Raw genomic sequence first — 14113 nt, forward strand, 5'->3', positions numbered from 1 at the left:
GTTTGATTTGGCAGAAACAGGCTTTTAAAAAGTTAGAAGAGAATGGCATAGGGCAGCATATAAGCAGCATTGTGTATCAGATGTCAAGACCTGTCTGCTGCTGCATACAAGCAGATTTGGCTGAGAAGTGCAGAGCTGAGCACAGAATCACATCCTCCTTGCTCGTCCGGCAGAATTTGGAGGGTAAGCAGCATGTCAGCAGAAGGCCTAACAAGACTGAAGGCTGCAGGCTTGGGACAATGCAATCAAAAACTTTATCTACATTTACAACAGCGCATTAGCAAAGTAATGAATTGACTTTGCTGTTCTAGCTTTTTCATAAGTTTCCATAAGAAGTGACTAAACTGCCAATGAGATATTGTTGTATGACTCCTCACTATTACATAGCAAGGCAGGCACAAAGCAAAGCCAGAAAATCCTTAATACCAAGGCTTAATACCACTGCCACCACTTTTTTCAGACAATGCTTACTTACCAACTAATTCTCCGAAGAGCTACACTTTCCTAAAAAGTTGGTTCTATTCACCAACAGTCTTATAGGGTAGATGTTATCCAAGTGGTCTCAAAGTATCCGAAGTAAAAAAGCACTTCCTGAACATGATTTGAAGAAAAATCTGCTCTGTCGGAAATGGTGCCAAGCACGTGCACTTGTATGCTTATTACCTATACTGGCCACAAAGCTAAAATGTGGAAAGAATTTCATATAACAACACTGTGGCATACTTACTACAGAAATTAGAAATACATGTAATTTCTATATTATATATATAACTAGCCCATTAAAAGCTATTCATATTGCTTATTCAGAGGACAGAGTGGGTGGAAGTCAGATTCTGTTGCACTGCATTCCATTGGAATGGCACCAGAACCATCTCAGAGCACATCTTACAGATACAACCAGCAATTTAGCGAAGTACACAGCAATACACCATGGGTTCCAGCTCATTTCCTCCTCCTCCTCCACTTAATGAGTCATAAAGTTATTTTATATCAGGTGATAGCTATTAATTGCCAATCTCAATAATGGAAGAAAGCTGTGTCACCACAGGTAGAGATATATTTAGCTACCAGGAGGTAATGCCTGCACTTCTGCCAGTGCAAACAGGCACAGAACTAGTTTCAAAGCAGAAGAATGGGGATGGTTCTTACCAATGAAGACATGCATGAGAAGTTCAGATTTAAAGAAAGGTTGTCACTTCCTTGTCACTTTGAAAACCTTAGCTTCTGAAAGTTTCAGGTACTCAGTCTTACTCAGATTTTAATTCAGTATAGGATCTCCTCTACACTTTCAGGAAACAAATGAACCACCCATTCATTAATTCTACCATGCAGCTAGCAATTATAGCACGTTTAAGGATTTCAGCAGCTAGTTGAAGCAAGATCAGTTTTAGCAGGATTTTCCTGCTGTAACTACCTTGGCTTCCTATCTGAGAAAAACACTATCTTATCTTAGCTCACTGTGCATATGCCTACGCTGCGAGTTAACTGCTCACTAGCTAATGAAACAGCATGTTTCTTAATACTGGTACGAAGAAAAATTGAGTATGATGGAGGATGAGACTCTCTGCATTTTTAGCATGAGTCCAATGTATAACAGGTGACAAGCATCTCTTGTTAAACCTACCACTGGCAGCTTTTCAGCTTGCTATTTTCTCAAAGCTGCATTACCTATCTTTAAAAATTGAAAGCATAATGCATCTCAAATCTAATGACTGCACTGAGTGAGATTCCGTAGTCAGTCCAGGGTTTTCAAAGAACTCAGCATTTGGTATGCAGAATCCTTTTTACAAGAATGCTAAGAAGTCTAAGAAGTGCTGTCCTGCACAAACTCATCTTTGCACAGGTACATTGTACAAAGGACATTTTGACACTGGGGGCCAATTCCCATGACATCAGCAGCATCCTACAGGGTAATCCGTGTGTGTAATGGACCACAACAAACCAAACAGCAGGAAACAGAGCGTGCAGGCGTCACATAATGAAAAGAAAAATCCCAAACAGAAAAACCAAATCATTGCTAAAACCTGTACTAAAGCCCTGTTCAGAAATCCACTCCAACACATGCTGGTACACAAGTTTTAAACGCAACCATGGTGCTGGCACTAGCAACTCCATGGCATTCATGATCTACTTTAGTATGAGATTCCACACCAAAGACCTAGACATCTGTAAGGCATGAAGCAGCCTCCCTACATACTATGCTTGTGGTATTTCCATCACATTAAAAATCTGAATACATGCAAGCAAATGAAGTCAATCTGACTTGCAATGAATGTGACTGCCTCTTGGGCTATGCCTAGCACATTTACTTAATCAGCTCCTAAGCAGGAAAATAAGTTAGTCGAGAAGACTTGAAGCATTCTACAGTTGGTCCATGTCTACCCTGGAACTAAAACAAGCAAAAACAAATGAGAAACTCACTGAAACCCGAGACATGATCAGCTATGCTGAATGACCAGAGATACGATTTATACAACACTTGTAGAAGATCATGGCTGAGAAGACAGTCTGAGCAGTTGATCTAGGTTATAAAGCAGGTTATAAAGCCTGAGGTTGCCCCCATCTATATAAAACTTCCACCCATCCCTAAATTAGATGAATTTCACATCAGATGAATTGATTTAACCCAGTGGCTGCAAGAACACAAGCAGCATGGTAACTCGCAACAACTTAGGCTCGCTGTCTGAGCAAATGAGCAGCCCTTGCAGATCAGGCTATTCTGCTAGGGCTTCAGTCTACAGAAGTGGCCTCTAAGTCTAAACTAAAAGTGATACCCCCACTGAGTAGAGCAAGCACACCCAAGTCACAGCTAAAACTGAGGTCAGGGAAAGATCCCCATTCTGTGAGTTCATGTCAAATATTGCAGCATTATCTAAGTACTGTAGGTTTCCCATACAGAAGGAAGTTAAGGCATTTTTCTTACCATAGCCAAGACTCCTGCTAAGCAGGTATGCTCACCTTAATCAACTAAGACAGGCTTCAAGGCTTGGCCTGAATCATGTTCAACAATTAAATCAGAAGGAATACAAATAAGGTTGAACTAGGACTAGGAGGAATTCATCTCAAGTGCCAGTCTCTTGGGGTCAGACTTTGGTATCATGTAACAATGATAATCAAGCATCACATTTGACTATTCCACCTTTGATACTTTGGTTGGAGAAATTTTTCGGAATCATCCATCTAAGGCAGAAATGGAAACAGGTTATTTGGCTTGTGGATCACTACTTGTGTTCCCAGTCCCCCACCCAGATCATGCTGAAGGTTTCACAGAAGCTGTCACATTCGAAGATAACCCGATTAGCCAAATCCTCCTGTGTTACATCAGATATGTGAATTACCATTCATTCTTCTGCTTTCCATATAAGCTGAACCAATGAACTGATTTCTGAAAAAGAATCACTTAAGGGAAAACTGGTGTTTAACCCCAGCCAGCTAGCTCCAGATTTTTGCTCTGAACTGAGCTTCAGCCACAAGGCTCGCTCCACAGAAAGCCAACAGGCAGGGACTGCATCACTGGGGGAGGACCAAACAGCACCAGGGCAATCACCACAGGTCCTGACAGAAGCGACAGGTTTCTCATGCTACTGCACCCCCAAAAGGGCATCTCTTCCCCCTTCAGCAGACTGCATCTCAATTACCCATACATGCCAAATCTATGTATAGGAGAAAAAAATTAAGTAGCCTTTGTCTTTAGAGGTGTTGCACCTTTTCTTAAGGTTAAGTAATACAAGGTTAGTTCCTGTTACCTTGTATTGTGACAGCAGCTTTAGAACCTTGAAAAAAAAGAGTAGCTAACTTCAAATCTTCCACCAAAAGCTTGAGCACGTTCTAGTCTTGAATTCTGGGGGCAAATATGCACTATTAGCTCTTTAAATAGCAATGCCTTAAGGAAAATAACTCCTCTAACTCTAGAATGATTACTTTATTCGGCTATCTTTCTCAGAAAGAAATTTTATCTCAGACAGACTATTTGCATATGGTTAATGAAGGTACATAGTGTTTGGACACTACTGAATGTCTTAAAGAAGTTTATTCCAATCATCAGACATGATTTACACTGCTACTAAAAAGGCAGTAAATGGCAGAGACTTGCAATTCATTTTTGTTGTATTTAATATTCTTCACCTTCATCTTCTCCATCCATCGAGTCTGTGCCCACTTCTTCGTAATCTTTTTCAAGTGCAGCCAAATCTTCCCGAGCCTCTGAAAATTCCCCTTCCTCCATCCCTTCTCCAACATACCAGTGAACAAAGGCACGTTTGGCATACATCAGATCAAACTTGTGGTCTAGACGAGCCCATGCCTCAGCAATGGCTGTAGTGTTGCTCAGCATGCACACTGCCCGCTGGACTTTGGCTAGGTCACCACCAGGAACCACTGTTGGTGGCTGGTAATTGATGCCAACCTATGGGAAAAGCAGAAGAAACCATGAGTTGCCTTCTAGGATTTGACATTGACTATAGTCAAAGTCAGAAAGCAGCTCTGTACAAGAACACAAGCCTCCATTTATTAAAGTCAGGTACCTACAGAAGATTTTAATGAGAAAATACACTTTGTACGCCCATTACAGTGAACAACAAGTCCAAGAGATTCATGATGCAACTGAGACTTGCCTTAAAACCAGTAGGACACCAGTCCACGAACTGGATTGTGCGCTTGGTTTTGATAGCAGCAATAGCAGCATTGACATCCTTGGGGACAACATCCCCACGGTACAGCATACAGCAGGCCATGTACTTGCCATGGCGAGGGTCACACTTCACCATCTGATTGGATGGCTCAAAGCACGCGTTGGTGATCTCGGACACAGAGAGTTGCTCATGATAGGCTTTCTCTGCTGAAATAATTGGGGAGTATGTTACCAACGGGAAGTGGATGCGAGGGTAAGGCACCAAGTTAGTTTGAAATTCAGTAAGATCCACATTTAAGGCACCATCGAATCTGAGGGAAGCAGTAATGGAAGACACTATCTGGCCAATGAGGCGATTGAGATTGGTGTAGGTCGGGCGTTCAATGTCCAGATTCCTACGGCAAATGTCATAGATGGCCTCATTGTCAACCATAAAGGCACAGTCGGAATGCTCCAGGGTGGTGTGGGTAGTCAGGATGGAGTTGTACGGCTCAACAACAGCTGTTGAGACCTGTGGCGCAGGGTAGATGGCAAATTCCAATTTTGATTTTTTCCCATAGTCAACTGATAGGCGTTCCATCAACAGGGAAGTAAAACCTGAGCCAGTGCCTCCCCCAAAACTGTGGAAAATCAGGAAACCCTGCAAGCCAGTGCATTGATCAGACTGAAAGAGAAAATACATATGTTATAGCAATTGTATACATATTAAGAATCCCAAAACAAGCCTACTTCAAAAACTCATGAAAGATAACAATTCTTACACGTGCCAACTGATCAAGCTTCAGGAAACTAATATTTAATTCATCCATCATTTATCAAGGAATTATCCCATAGAAAAACATTCCAAACTTGTATTCTTAGCTGTTTTAAACCACCTACATGCTGGAAGACAGCCCTTCCACTTGAAATTACTACCTCAAAGCTTTCTCTACCCCCGTTCTCATGCCAAGGCAGTTAACAATTAAACAAAGCAATATTCAAAGAGCTATAGATCGTCTACCCTTTATGCTGATTTGATATTCTCTATCTGCATACAGTGTAGGATACCCCATCTTAGAACTACTGCTATAGTCCTGCACAAGCTGCAAGCACGCAGCTCAGTTCAGGGAGATGACCTGTCAAGAAGTATTATGCTGCCATTCCAGTTTAGTCTTCTCAGATGAAGCAGCTAGACTGCCTCATCCTGAGAAAAAGAGTGCCACATGATGCTTACCTGAATTCCCAGGACTGGCAGGGAATTAAAACAGCTTGTAAGAGGAAGTTATAACCATATTTCTCAGGTCAAAGTACAGCCTGCTACAGTTTTAGCTCTAGAGCCTGTGGCAGCCAAGTGTTGATAATATCAGCTTTGATCCACAAAAGGTGTGTTTTCTACTAACTCATTTAGCATTCCATATTAAAGCACCAGAGGTAAAGTCCGTTTTTTTTTTTTTTAAACACAATGAGAACACCTTGCCTTTGTGACACAGATTTGGCAAAGTATATACTAACTGCCCTAAAAAGGGAACTCTAACCCAAGCTGATGGCTTCATGATCTGCCACATGATCAAAGTACTAGGAAGCCTGAACCATCACAACCTCCTGGGATTTATTCCCTTTTCTACTGCTGTTACCATAAAATTGAATCAGAAATTTTAACACGAGGAAATGCAAACAAAAGTCTAAACCACATAAGCAAACACACCTACTTAAGCTTCCTTGCAAGAGCTCCAGCCAGAGACCAATCCTTTTCCAGCAGAAACTATGCAAATCAGAATCATCTCTGTCCTGGCTTTCTGAAGTTAACACGAAGCTAAAAAAAACTTTGGATATCTCATCAATATTTTAGGTCATCTGGAAGCCCTATCTGATAGAAGTAATCCAAACATCCTCTAAGAATAAAAACGGATGCAGAGTTAAGTCCACAGCTTCTCCTACCATTGAACAAATTAAAGCAGAGCTTACAGGCCTATGTATTTTGACAATTTCCAAAACCTAATTTCCAAACCCTGTAAAACAAGATAAAGAAACTTGTTTAAGAGCCTCCAGTGAAATGTCTTACCAGTTTCCTGATACGTTCCAGGACTAGGTCAATTATCTCTTTCCCAACAGTGTAATGACCTCGAGCATAGTTATTTGCAGCATCTTCTTTACCAGATATCAGTTGTTCAGGATGAAAGAGTTGCCTGTATGTCCCATTCCTAACTTCATCTGAGGAGACAAGATACATATTTTTGTAAGTTAACTTTCTATGTAGATCAGTTTTTTCAAACACCTGGATACCTAGGTATTTTCAAAGTCTGGATACCTACTTCTGAAGGTATCCAGACTAAAATACCTTAGCCTATATAGGTAGATAAAAAGCAGCTTGTTTTCTATTAGAAGGCGATACCAAATACATAGTACAGTCTAAGTGCTAAATACCCGAGAAAAATGAAATTACTGCTTCGGAAACTGCCCTCTTTTCACAAAAAGTTTAGGTTTTTGACCTGCCAGAACAATTTGTAACTGAACTATGCCAGCAGAATCAGTCTACTGTAGTTTAAGACTCAGTTCAAGGCCCACTCCACAAATTAACATCTGAAATACTGCTTTTCCTCCGTATTTTCCAAGTCCTCCAGAAGCAGCTTTCTGCAGCCATGGGCAGTCAGAGCCTACACTGCTTGCCTATCCCCTCGTTTCCTTTAACTGCACTTTCTGCCAAGGGTAGAAGAGAATGTTCAAATGGAACAGATGTTCCTGTACAGATATTCAGTTGTTCAAATATTACTAGAGCAAATGTAAACTCTAGCATGAATGACTGCTATAAAGAAACCATATGAATGAACACAGAACACCCCCCACCCCCCGTGTCCAACCTCCCTCCCTTTCCCAGCTACAGATCTGGAGAACAATTCCGAGTTACGATCTCTACTTGCTATCAGAAATATGCACTTATATCTAGCAGGCTGAAGCTCTGTCCTACCGCAAAGCTAAAGGCACTCCGCGTAGCTTTGTCTCTGGTTTAGCTCAAGCCATTCTTGAGCTATACTGTAATGCAGCACTCCATACTTCAGTTAAAATCAGGTGGAAAGCCAAGAGCTTTATTAACTACAGATGAAGTTGCCTGTGCACATATATTCTTTTTAAGTTGAAAATAAGTACACAAGACTTAAAGCTGTGTAGAATTCAAGATTTATATACACACTTATTATTTGAGTCAATTTAGACTGACGGGCTACCACTGTAGGTTGCAGTCCCATACTCCAAAGTATTTCCATGACTGCACCAGAACAAAAAATTCAGAGAATTTTATTATTCGAAACACAGATGTTCGTAAGACTTCCTGCTTTACCTTTCTAAGCTGAGAAAGGAGGGTAAAAGGGAAAAATATAGAACCTCAGGAGAAACATAACTGGTGGGGGCAACACGAGTCAAGATGGTTCTGGGGGAGTAACAGCCTGAAGAGTTAAGAGGAATAGTCATCGGACTCTGAAAGCATGCTGGAAGGAAGAACTTGGAGTAGAGTGGACAGCTGAAGCAAGTTTTCCCTGGACATGCTGACCTCCACGTTTGTGTCTCACTGGGGCAGATTTAGACTCTTACATTCCTAGGCATGTTTCTGCTGCCCTGTTTCTTGGTGGGAAGCTTTGACAGTATTTTCACTTGCTAAACAGAGCTGATGCACATGGACAGCAGTCATGCTGCTTTCAGTGAGGGCAGCATTGTTATGAAGCTCCAGAAATCCCCGGCGTACACACATGGCAGCTACAGAGCTGCTGCACGCACAGTAGATGTTTTCTCAAGCAGGGCAGAGGGGCTCGCTGCATGCAAAGAACCACGCTAGCCCTGCCCATGAAGTTAGATCTATAGTTTTCAAATAAGCAGGGCAGGAATAAGGAAAGCAGGCTAGTCACCAAAGGCAAACAATGCAACATTTGCAACAAAAAGCCCCAACTTTTCTAGTATTACCAAGCATTTCATAAGACAGCCTTTTGCCAATCTCCCATACTACATTTACATCATTAGCAAGCGCTGGAACACTGCCATTTGCAATTTGTCCCAAGACTCACCAGCTCTTCCCCCAGAGGCAAGGCAAGAACTTTGCCACCTGCTCTCCTCCACCTCATTTCTCAGCCTTTCCTGGTTCCTTAGAGCCACCACCTGGCCAGCAGCAGAGGAAGCAACAACCATGGGGCTCAAGAAAACAGAATATCTGACCTACAACAGCTCCTGGGAATAATACAGCATAGGGCCAGAACGTGCTTTGACTCAGTGGACACGGCCCTAAGGGCTGTGGCTTAGTGATGGAACTCAGCGGTTCGGGTTTACGCTTGGACACGATGACCTTGAAGGCCTTCTCCAAGCTAGGTAACTCTGTTCCAAAGCTCAGTCTGGCACTCCCAGCCTTGACTTGCTCAGCCTTTTGCTCTCCCGCAGAATTCATCCCACTGTATTGCCACAGTGGTTTGTAGTGTGGTAGTTCACCCACAAAGAACCCTGAATTTGCGTATCCAGGAGTAGCCCAAGCCTATTCACTCACCTCCCCTTCCCAATCTTTCTACATATTACAGAAAACAGATGAACACAGCAACTGCGCAAGCACAGGCAATGCAGACCTCCTCTGAGAGCCTGAAATCACCACCTAGGGCAAGACAGCCAAAGCTGACTCCGGCAGAATTACTTCATGCACACGGATTTGGCAAGAGCAAGAACACCACTGGTGTCTCAGGGAAGGGGCCTTGCGAAACGGGGGAGCAGCCAATGCCACCGAATGGGGAATTGGTCAGGGGCAGATGCGTGGGCTGAACATTAAGAGCCAGTACTGTCAGAGCATGGCTACAACTGACCTCCAGGATAGGAGTTGCTCATTAGTCCAAGATTAGGCTGCAGGAAGTTGTAGTGTATACTTGGAGGTCCCTGCCTTTAGGCTAACAATTGAGATGCACTACTGCAAGCGCTACACAAGCTAGAAGATTGTTTTGGGAAAGCACAGGAATCGCTCCAACGTACAAGAAATCTACTTCGTGATGTCTATCAACTTTCTAAAAGGTTGCTGCTGCCTACTGTACACACCACACCATATGGTTTCAAGAGGCTGTAACCAGTAGCTTCTATAGCAAACGCATGTGGCATATTCAGAATTCCACAGGCTAGCAGAAGACAGTGTTTAATTCTTTAGGGCCCCAGAGCACCCATTATTTGCCACAGTCTCAATGAACACAAAGCCGAGCGTTTCCCATTACTAGGCAGATGTAGAGAAGCTTTGCACAGTAAAAATTTAAAGCCCCAAAGTCACAAGACTAGGGAAATGGGTCCCTTAGGCAAAAACATCCAAGTTAAATTCAATCTACCAGCACGCTCTACAGACCCTAGCACAGAACGCTGTATTTACCTATTACTGCTGGTTCGAGGTCCACAAACACAGCCCGAGGGACGTGTTTTCCTGCACCAGTCTCACTGAAGAAGGTATTGAAGGAATCATCGCCGCCGCCGATGGTTTTGTCGCTCGGCATGGTACCGTTGGGCTGGATGCCATGCTCCAGGCAGTAGAGCTCCCAGCAGGCATTTCCGATCTGCACACCAGCTTGACCAACATGGACTGAGATGCACTCACGCTGCGGGGAGGAAAGCATTGGATCACTCTACAGAAACAGCAGTTTCCTTGTTTAGAAAACGTTCGCGCACACAGCTTGAACTCCCATACTGCAAAGCTGTTAAAACCTTGGCCTTATTGTCTTGGTGTTAGGGCCATTTGGCACAAAGGCCGGCAGGACAAAAAAAGCTTCTTTCAGCCACCATCTACCTGGGGCCCTTCTGGACATTGTCATTCCTACAGACTGATTTCTCTTGGTTCATCCTATCCTCAAAGAGACAAGAAGAGTTTGATCAACTCTTCCAAATCCTTCAGCCAACTTCTCTTCATAACAGATACTGATTTAGAAAAACTGATGACTACACCTGGTGTGTATTTTTTTTTTTTGCCTACACATCCAGAAAACCATCCCAACACTCCAAGCCCCATAAACACTGCCACCAGAGGGAGCAAAACCTTCTGCAGGACCCAGGGCCATTTTGGTACATCCATACACGAAATCAAAAATCTCTTGATCACTTTAGGACAATTTCCCATTCACAAGGAAGTCTTTGCCTATCCAAACCCCTACTATCACTCTGTAAATGCGAAACATTAGGGCTCATATTGCATCGCTGCGTGCAAAATAATGAACTCCTTAGCACTGAACAGTACTCTACTCCACTGAACCTCATTAAAGCTGTGTACAAAACAGTTTGTGTCAGCAGGAAGAACAATTCATACCCATTTTCAGATTCCCAAGTTGCCTTTGATGTCCAGAGCACAGTGCCAGCTTCCTTATATTTCACCATAGAGCTTTGAATATTAAAAGCCAAACCACAACTGAACTATCTCCAGACTCCTGGTCCGTAGCATTTTATAGTAACTTCTGGCTTTGAGTTAGAGTCAAACACATTCTTCTGAGTATAGAACAGTTTTGAGTAAGTCGCATTTTACCACGTTCACACCCTACAACTGGGTGATAAAATTAGTCTCCAAAAACTCCAGGATAAGCAGGATCTAGAACTGCCTAGTTCACAGGACTAACGTAGGGAAGTAGCAGCATTTTTTAATTTCCTTGGGAACACCAAGAAATTAGTCTTTATTTGCTAAAAACACCACCTGTTCTCAACTACAGGACTGAGAAGCCAAGAACAATTTCAGCTCTCCAACCTAAGCTGTCCATTCAGATATACAGCGCCCAGAGCAATCCACAGCCTCTGCAACCAGCCGTGCTCAGAGCTGCTGCCATCCTGCTCCTCTCCAAGGCTGTTGCTTCATCTGTCTCCAGGAGAAAGCACTGGGTTTGGCAAGGTACTGGAACAGCAGAGGACAGCCAACCCACACACTGTAAACAGGGCAGCTTCAGTACACAGCCAGCAAGGCTGCGCTGTCCCAGAGAAGCCAGGCCACATCCAACTCCCAGGGAAGCGGGCCAGCCTGCAACTCTTTTCCATTGAGAGGAAAAAGTACAATATTAACCCCATCAATGTGCAGCCTCACCTGCAACCACGTCCTACCAGTGAGGTACACTCCTAACAAAACTCCTAAGCAGTTGGAGGTCACTGAAAGGAAGTGCGTAGGGACTAGCTTGCCCAAAAAGGTGAAAGCATGGAGGATGTCAAAATAAGGACGGGCTTTCCAGCATCAAATGAACTAATATCACTTCTTGAAACTACACAAAAAATGACAATTTATATTTAAAAAAAGTCTTGGAACATACAGCCTGGACAACACAGCCCCAGTTCAGGTCCTGCAGGTGTCATCTTAAACACATGCATGTTTACTTTGATCAAGTACAAAGTTCAGCACTCGGGGCAGAGTGAGCCCCATACCTCAGTACAAATAAAGAAACAGATAACTGCGAAGCTGCCCTGCTGAAGAGATCCTGGGGGTCACCACAGGAACCATCCTGGACGTTCAGCAAGGCATCCTCATCCTGAACGAGGCAAGCAATGTACCAGGCTACCAAAGGGGAGACACGCTGCAAGAGAATCCTTCCTCTTCCCTCCCCTGCAGGAGGCTTCAGGTCAGTGTTAGGAGGATGCTGGAAAATTTGGGCTGGGTGTTAGGAAAAGCTTCACCTGCAGGGTGGTGCAGCCCTGGAACAGGTCACCAGAGAGGCAGGAAGAGATCTGCATCCTCGGAGGGTTTCAAAGTCTGGATTGACAAAAATCGGTCACGCAAACCTGACCTGGCACTAGTCTTGGCCCTGCTTTGGGAGCTCTCTTCAACTGCTTTTCTGTAATTTTACCAAGTACCTTTATATAGTAGGTGGCTATTTAGTGAAACAAGAATTACTATTAGACACTGATGTCTAAGAGTCTGCATATTCCCTTCCCACCAAGAACACTAACCAACAGAACAAACCCTGAGCCTGGGAAGTGCAGTGTCCAAGACCTAAAGAGAGGCAACAGACAACTGTCATTACAGCTTTCGGCCTTCACATATCACCACAGTGTCATGTTAATAAGGTTTAACTACGTACTACACACAGTACTGTTAAATGCCGTATTCAAGCCACAAGTCAGGACACAGAACACTGAAGGAATTAAGACTACAGACCCTCCCACACCTTCCACTTCCATACACTATTTTCAAGCACAGACTCAGTTTCACTGAAGTTTCCCACAGAACCTGGGCAGTTCTGCACCCAACCCAAACCTCCCAAGCCCCTATTTGCCTCTGCCTCCTTTTGTTACATGATCTGCTCCAGCTTAAGAGTGTTGGCTTGTCTTCTGTAACTGCCTTTTCTGTAGCTGCAGACTATTAAATATTCCCATGCTGTACTCTTTGCCAGACTGCAGAAGCCCAGCTCTCTCCAACTGTCCTTGTGGATCATGCTCTAGGCCCCTTACACTCTCCAGCACAGTATTTCAGGCACAGCTTCATCTGTGTAGAGGGAAAGCAAAGTTTCATGAAAACGGCTGTACTGGCTTAGACCAAGTTCAACAACATAGCCAGGAACGTGGTTTCCCAAGTATGAAGCTCATCTCTCACCACTGGTGTTATCCTTGATAACTGCACCCCCTGCGAAGGTGGGGGGCTGCAGTCACGCTGACACTGCTTCAGCTAAAAACGTGACCATGAACAGCTCCCAGGGGAGGGTAAGAACACAGCAAGGACATCACCTCTCACCCCCCCAGTGCTCTCATAGCGTTTAACCACTGTCAACTCAACAAGCATTTTCTGTGCATCCATGCAGACGCAGAAGCGGTCTGTCACATTTCTTAAACCCGCACATCATCACGTTTCTTAAATCCTCTCCTGCACGAGGGCTTTGCCATGCAGGCAAGGTCTCCGTGCTTGCCCCGAAGCCCCCGCTCCTTGCCCTGGAAGGCAGGGCGCTGCCCCCACCCCTTGCCACCCCCCCACCTTTCAGCCCCCCCCCTCCGTACCCCCAAGCGGTGCCTCCCACGGGCGCTCCGCTCCAGCTTCGTTACCCGGCCGAGCCCCGGAGGAATTAAATCCCCCCCCCCCGCTGCCCCTTCCCTCACCGCCGGGACGAGACGAGCGGGGCTCCGGGTGCCAGCGTCCCCCAGAGGGGGAGCCCTCCGGCACCTCTCCCCCCCCGGGCACCTCCCTCCCCGCTGTTTACCCCCTACGGGCGCCTCAGCTCCTCTCAGCGGACCCCGCACCAACAGCCCCGGGGGGGCGCGGGGCCCCGCCGCCGCCGCCATGTTCTCGGCGGAGCCGCCTCCATTTTGGGACGCCTCCAGTTGTTACGCTCCGCGCCCGCCGTCAGGAGCAGGGCTCGCCCGGCCTCTCCGACCCCTTCCCCTGTCCCCGTCTCAGCGCTTGGAGCCGAGCCGGCCGCCGCCTCCCCCCGCCCCGCTCACCATGGCTCCTCGGGCCGGCAGCGCTGGGGGCAGCAGACGCGCAACGGGTCTGGGCAGCGCCGCGAATGCAGCCGCCCTTCCCCGGCCCGCCCTATATAAAGGAGGGGCGGG

At 45.1% G+C, this 14113-nt stretch overlaps 1 protein-coding gene across 1 annotated transcript; it reads right to left on the reverse strand.

Annotated features, from left to right (window-relative positions):
• Positions 1-4011: 4011 nt before the first annotated feature.
• Positions 4012-14113, reverse strand: LOC121059107 (tubulin alpha-8 chain). The gene is made up of 5 exons (XM_040535519.1): positions 14003-14113; positions 9984-10206; positions 6672-6820; positions 4614-5294; positions 4012-4405 (listed from the first exon to the last, which is right to left on the reverse strand). Exons 1-5 carry the CDS (start codon positions 14003-14005, stop codon positions 4112-4114), a joined length of 1350 nt encoding a protein of 449 aa, XP_040391453.1. The 5' UTR covers positions 14006-14113; the 3' UTR covers positions 4012-4111.

The sequence above is a fragment of the Cygnus olor genome, chromosome 24 (genome assembly GCF_009769625.2).
Source record: "Cygnus olor isolate bCygOlo1 chromosome 24, bCygOlo1.pri.v2, whole genome shotgun sequence".
NCBI lineage: Eukaryota > Metazoa > Chordata > Aves > Anseriformes > Anatidae > Cygnus > Cygnus olor.

What these genes read in the sequence shown, in the direction of transcription:
- LOC121059107 (XM_040535519.1), bottom strand. An exon ending in TGGAACGTATCAGGAAACTG is followed by an intron (nt 5,295 to 6,671) that starts GTAAGACATTTC and finishes TTTCTCTTTCAG; the next exon opens with TCTGATCAATGCACTGGCTT. An exon ending in GGTGTCCTACTGGTTTTAAG is followed by an intron (nt 4,406 to 4,613) that starts GCAAGTCTCAGT and finishes CTTTTCCCATAG; the next exon opens with GTTGGCATCAATTACCAGCC.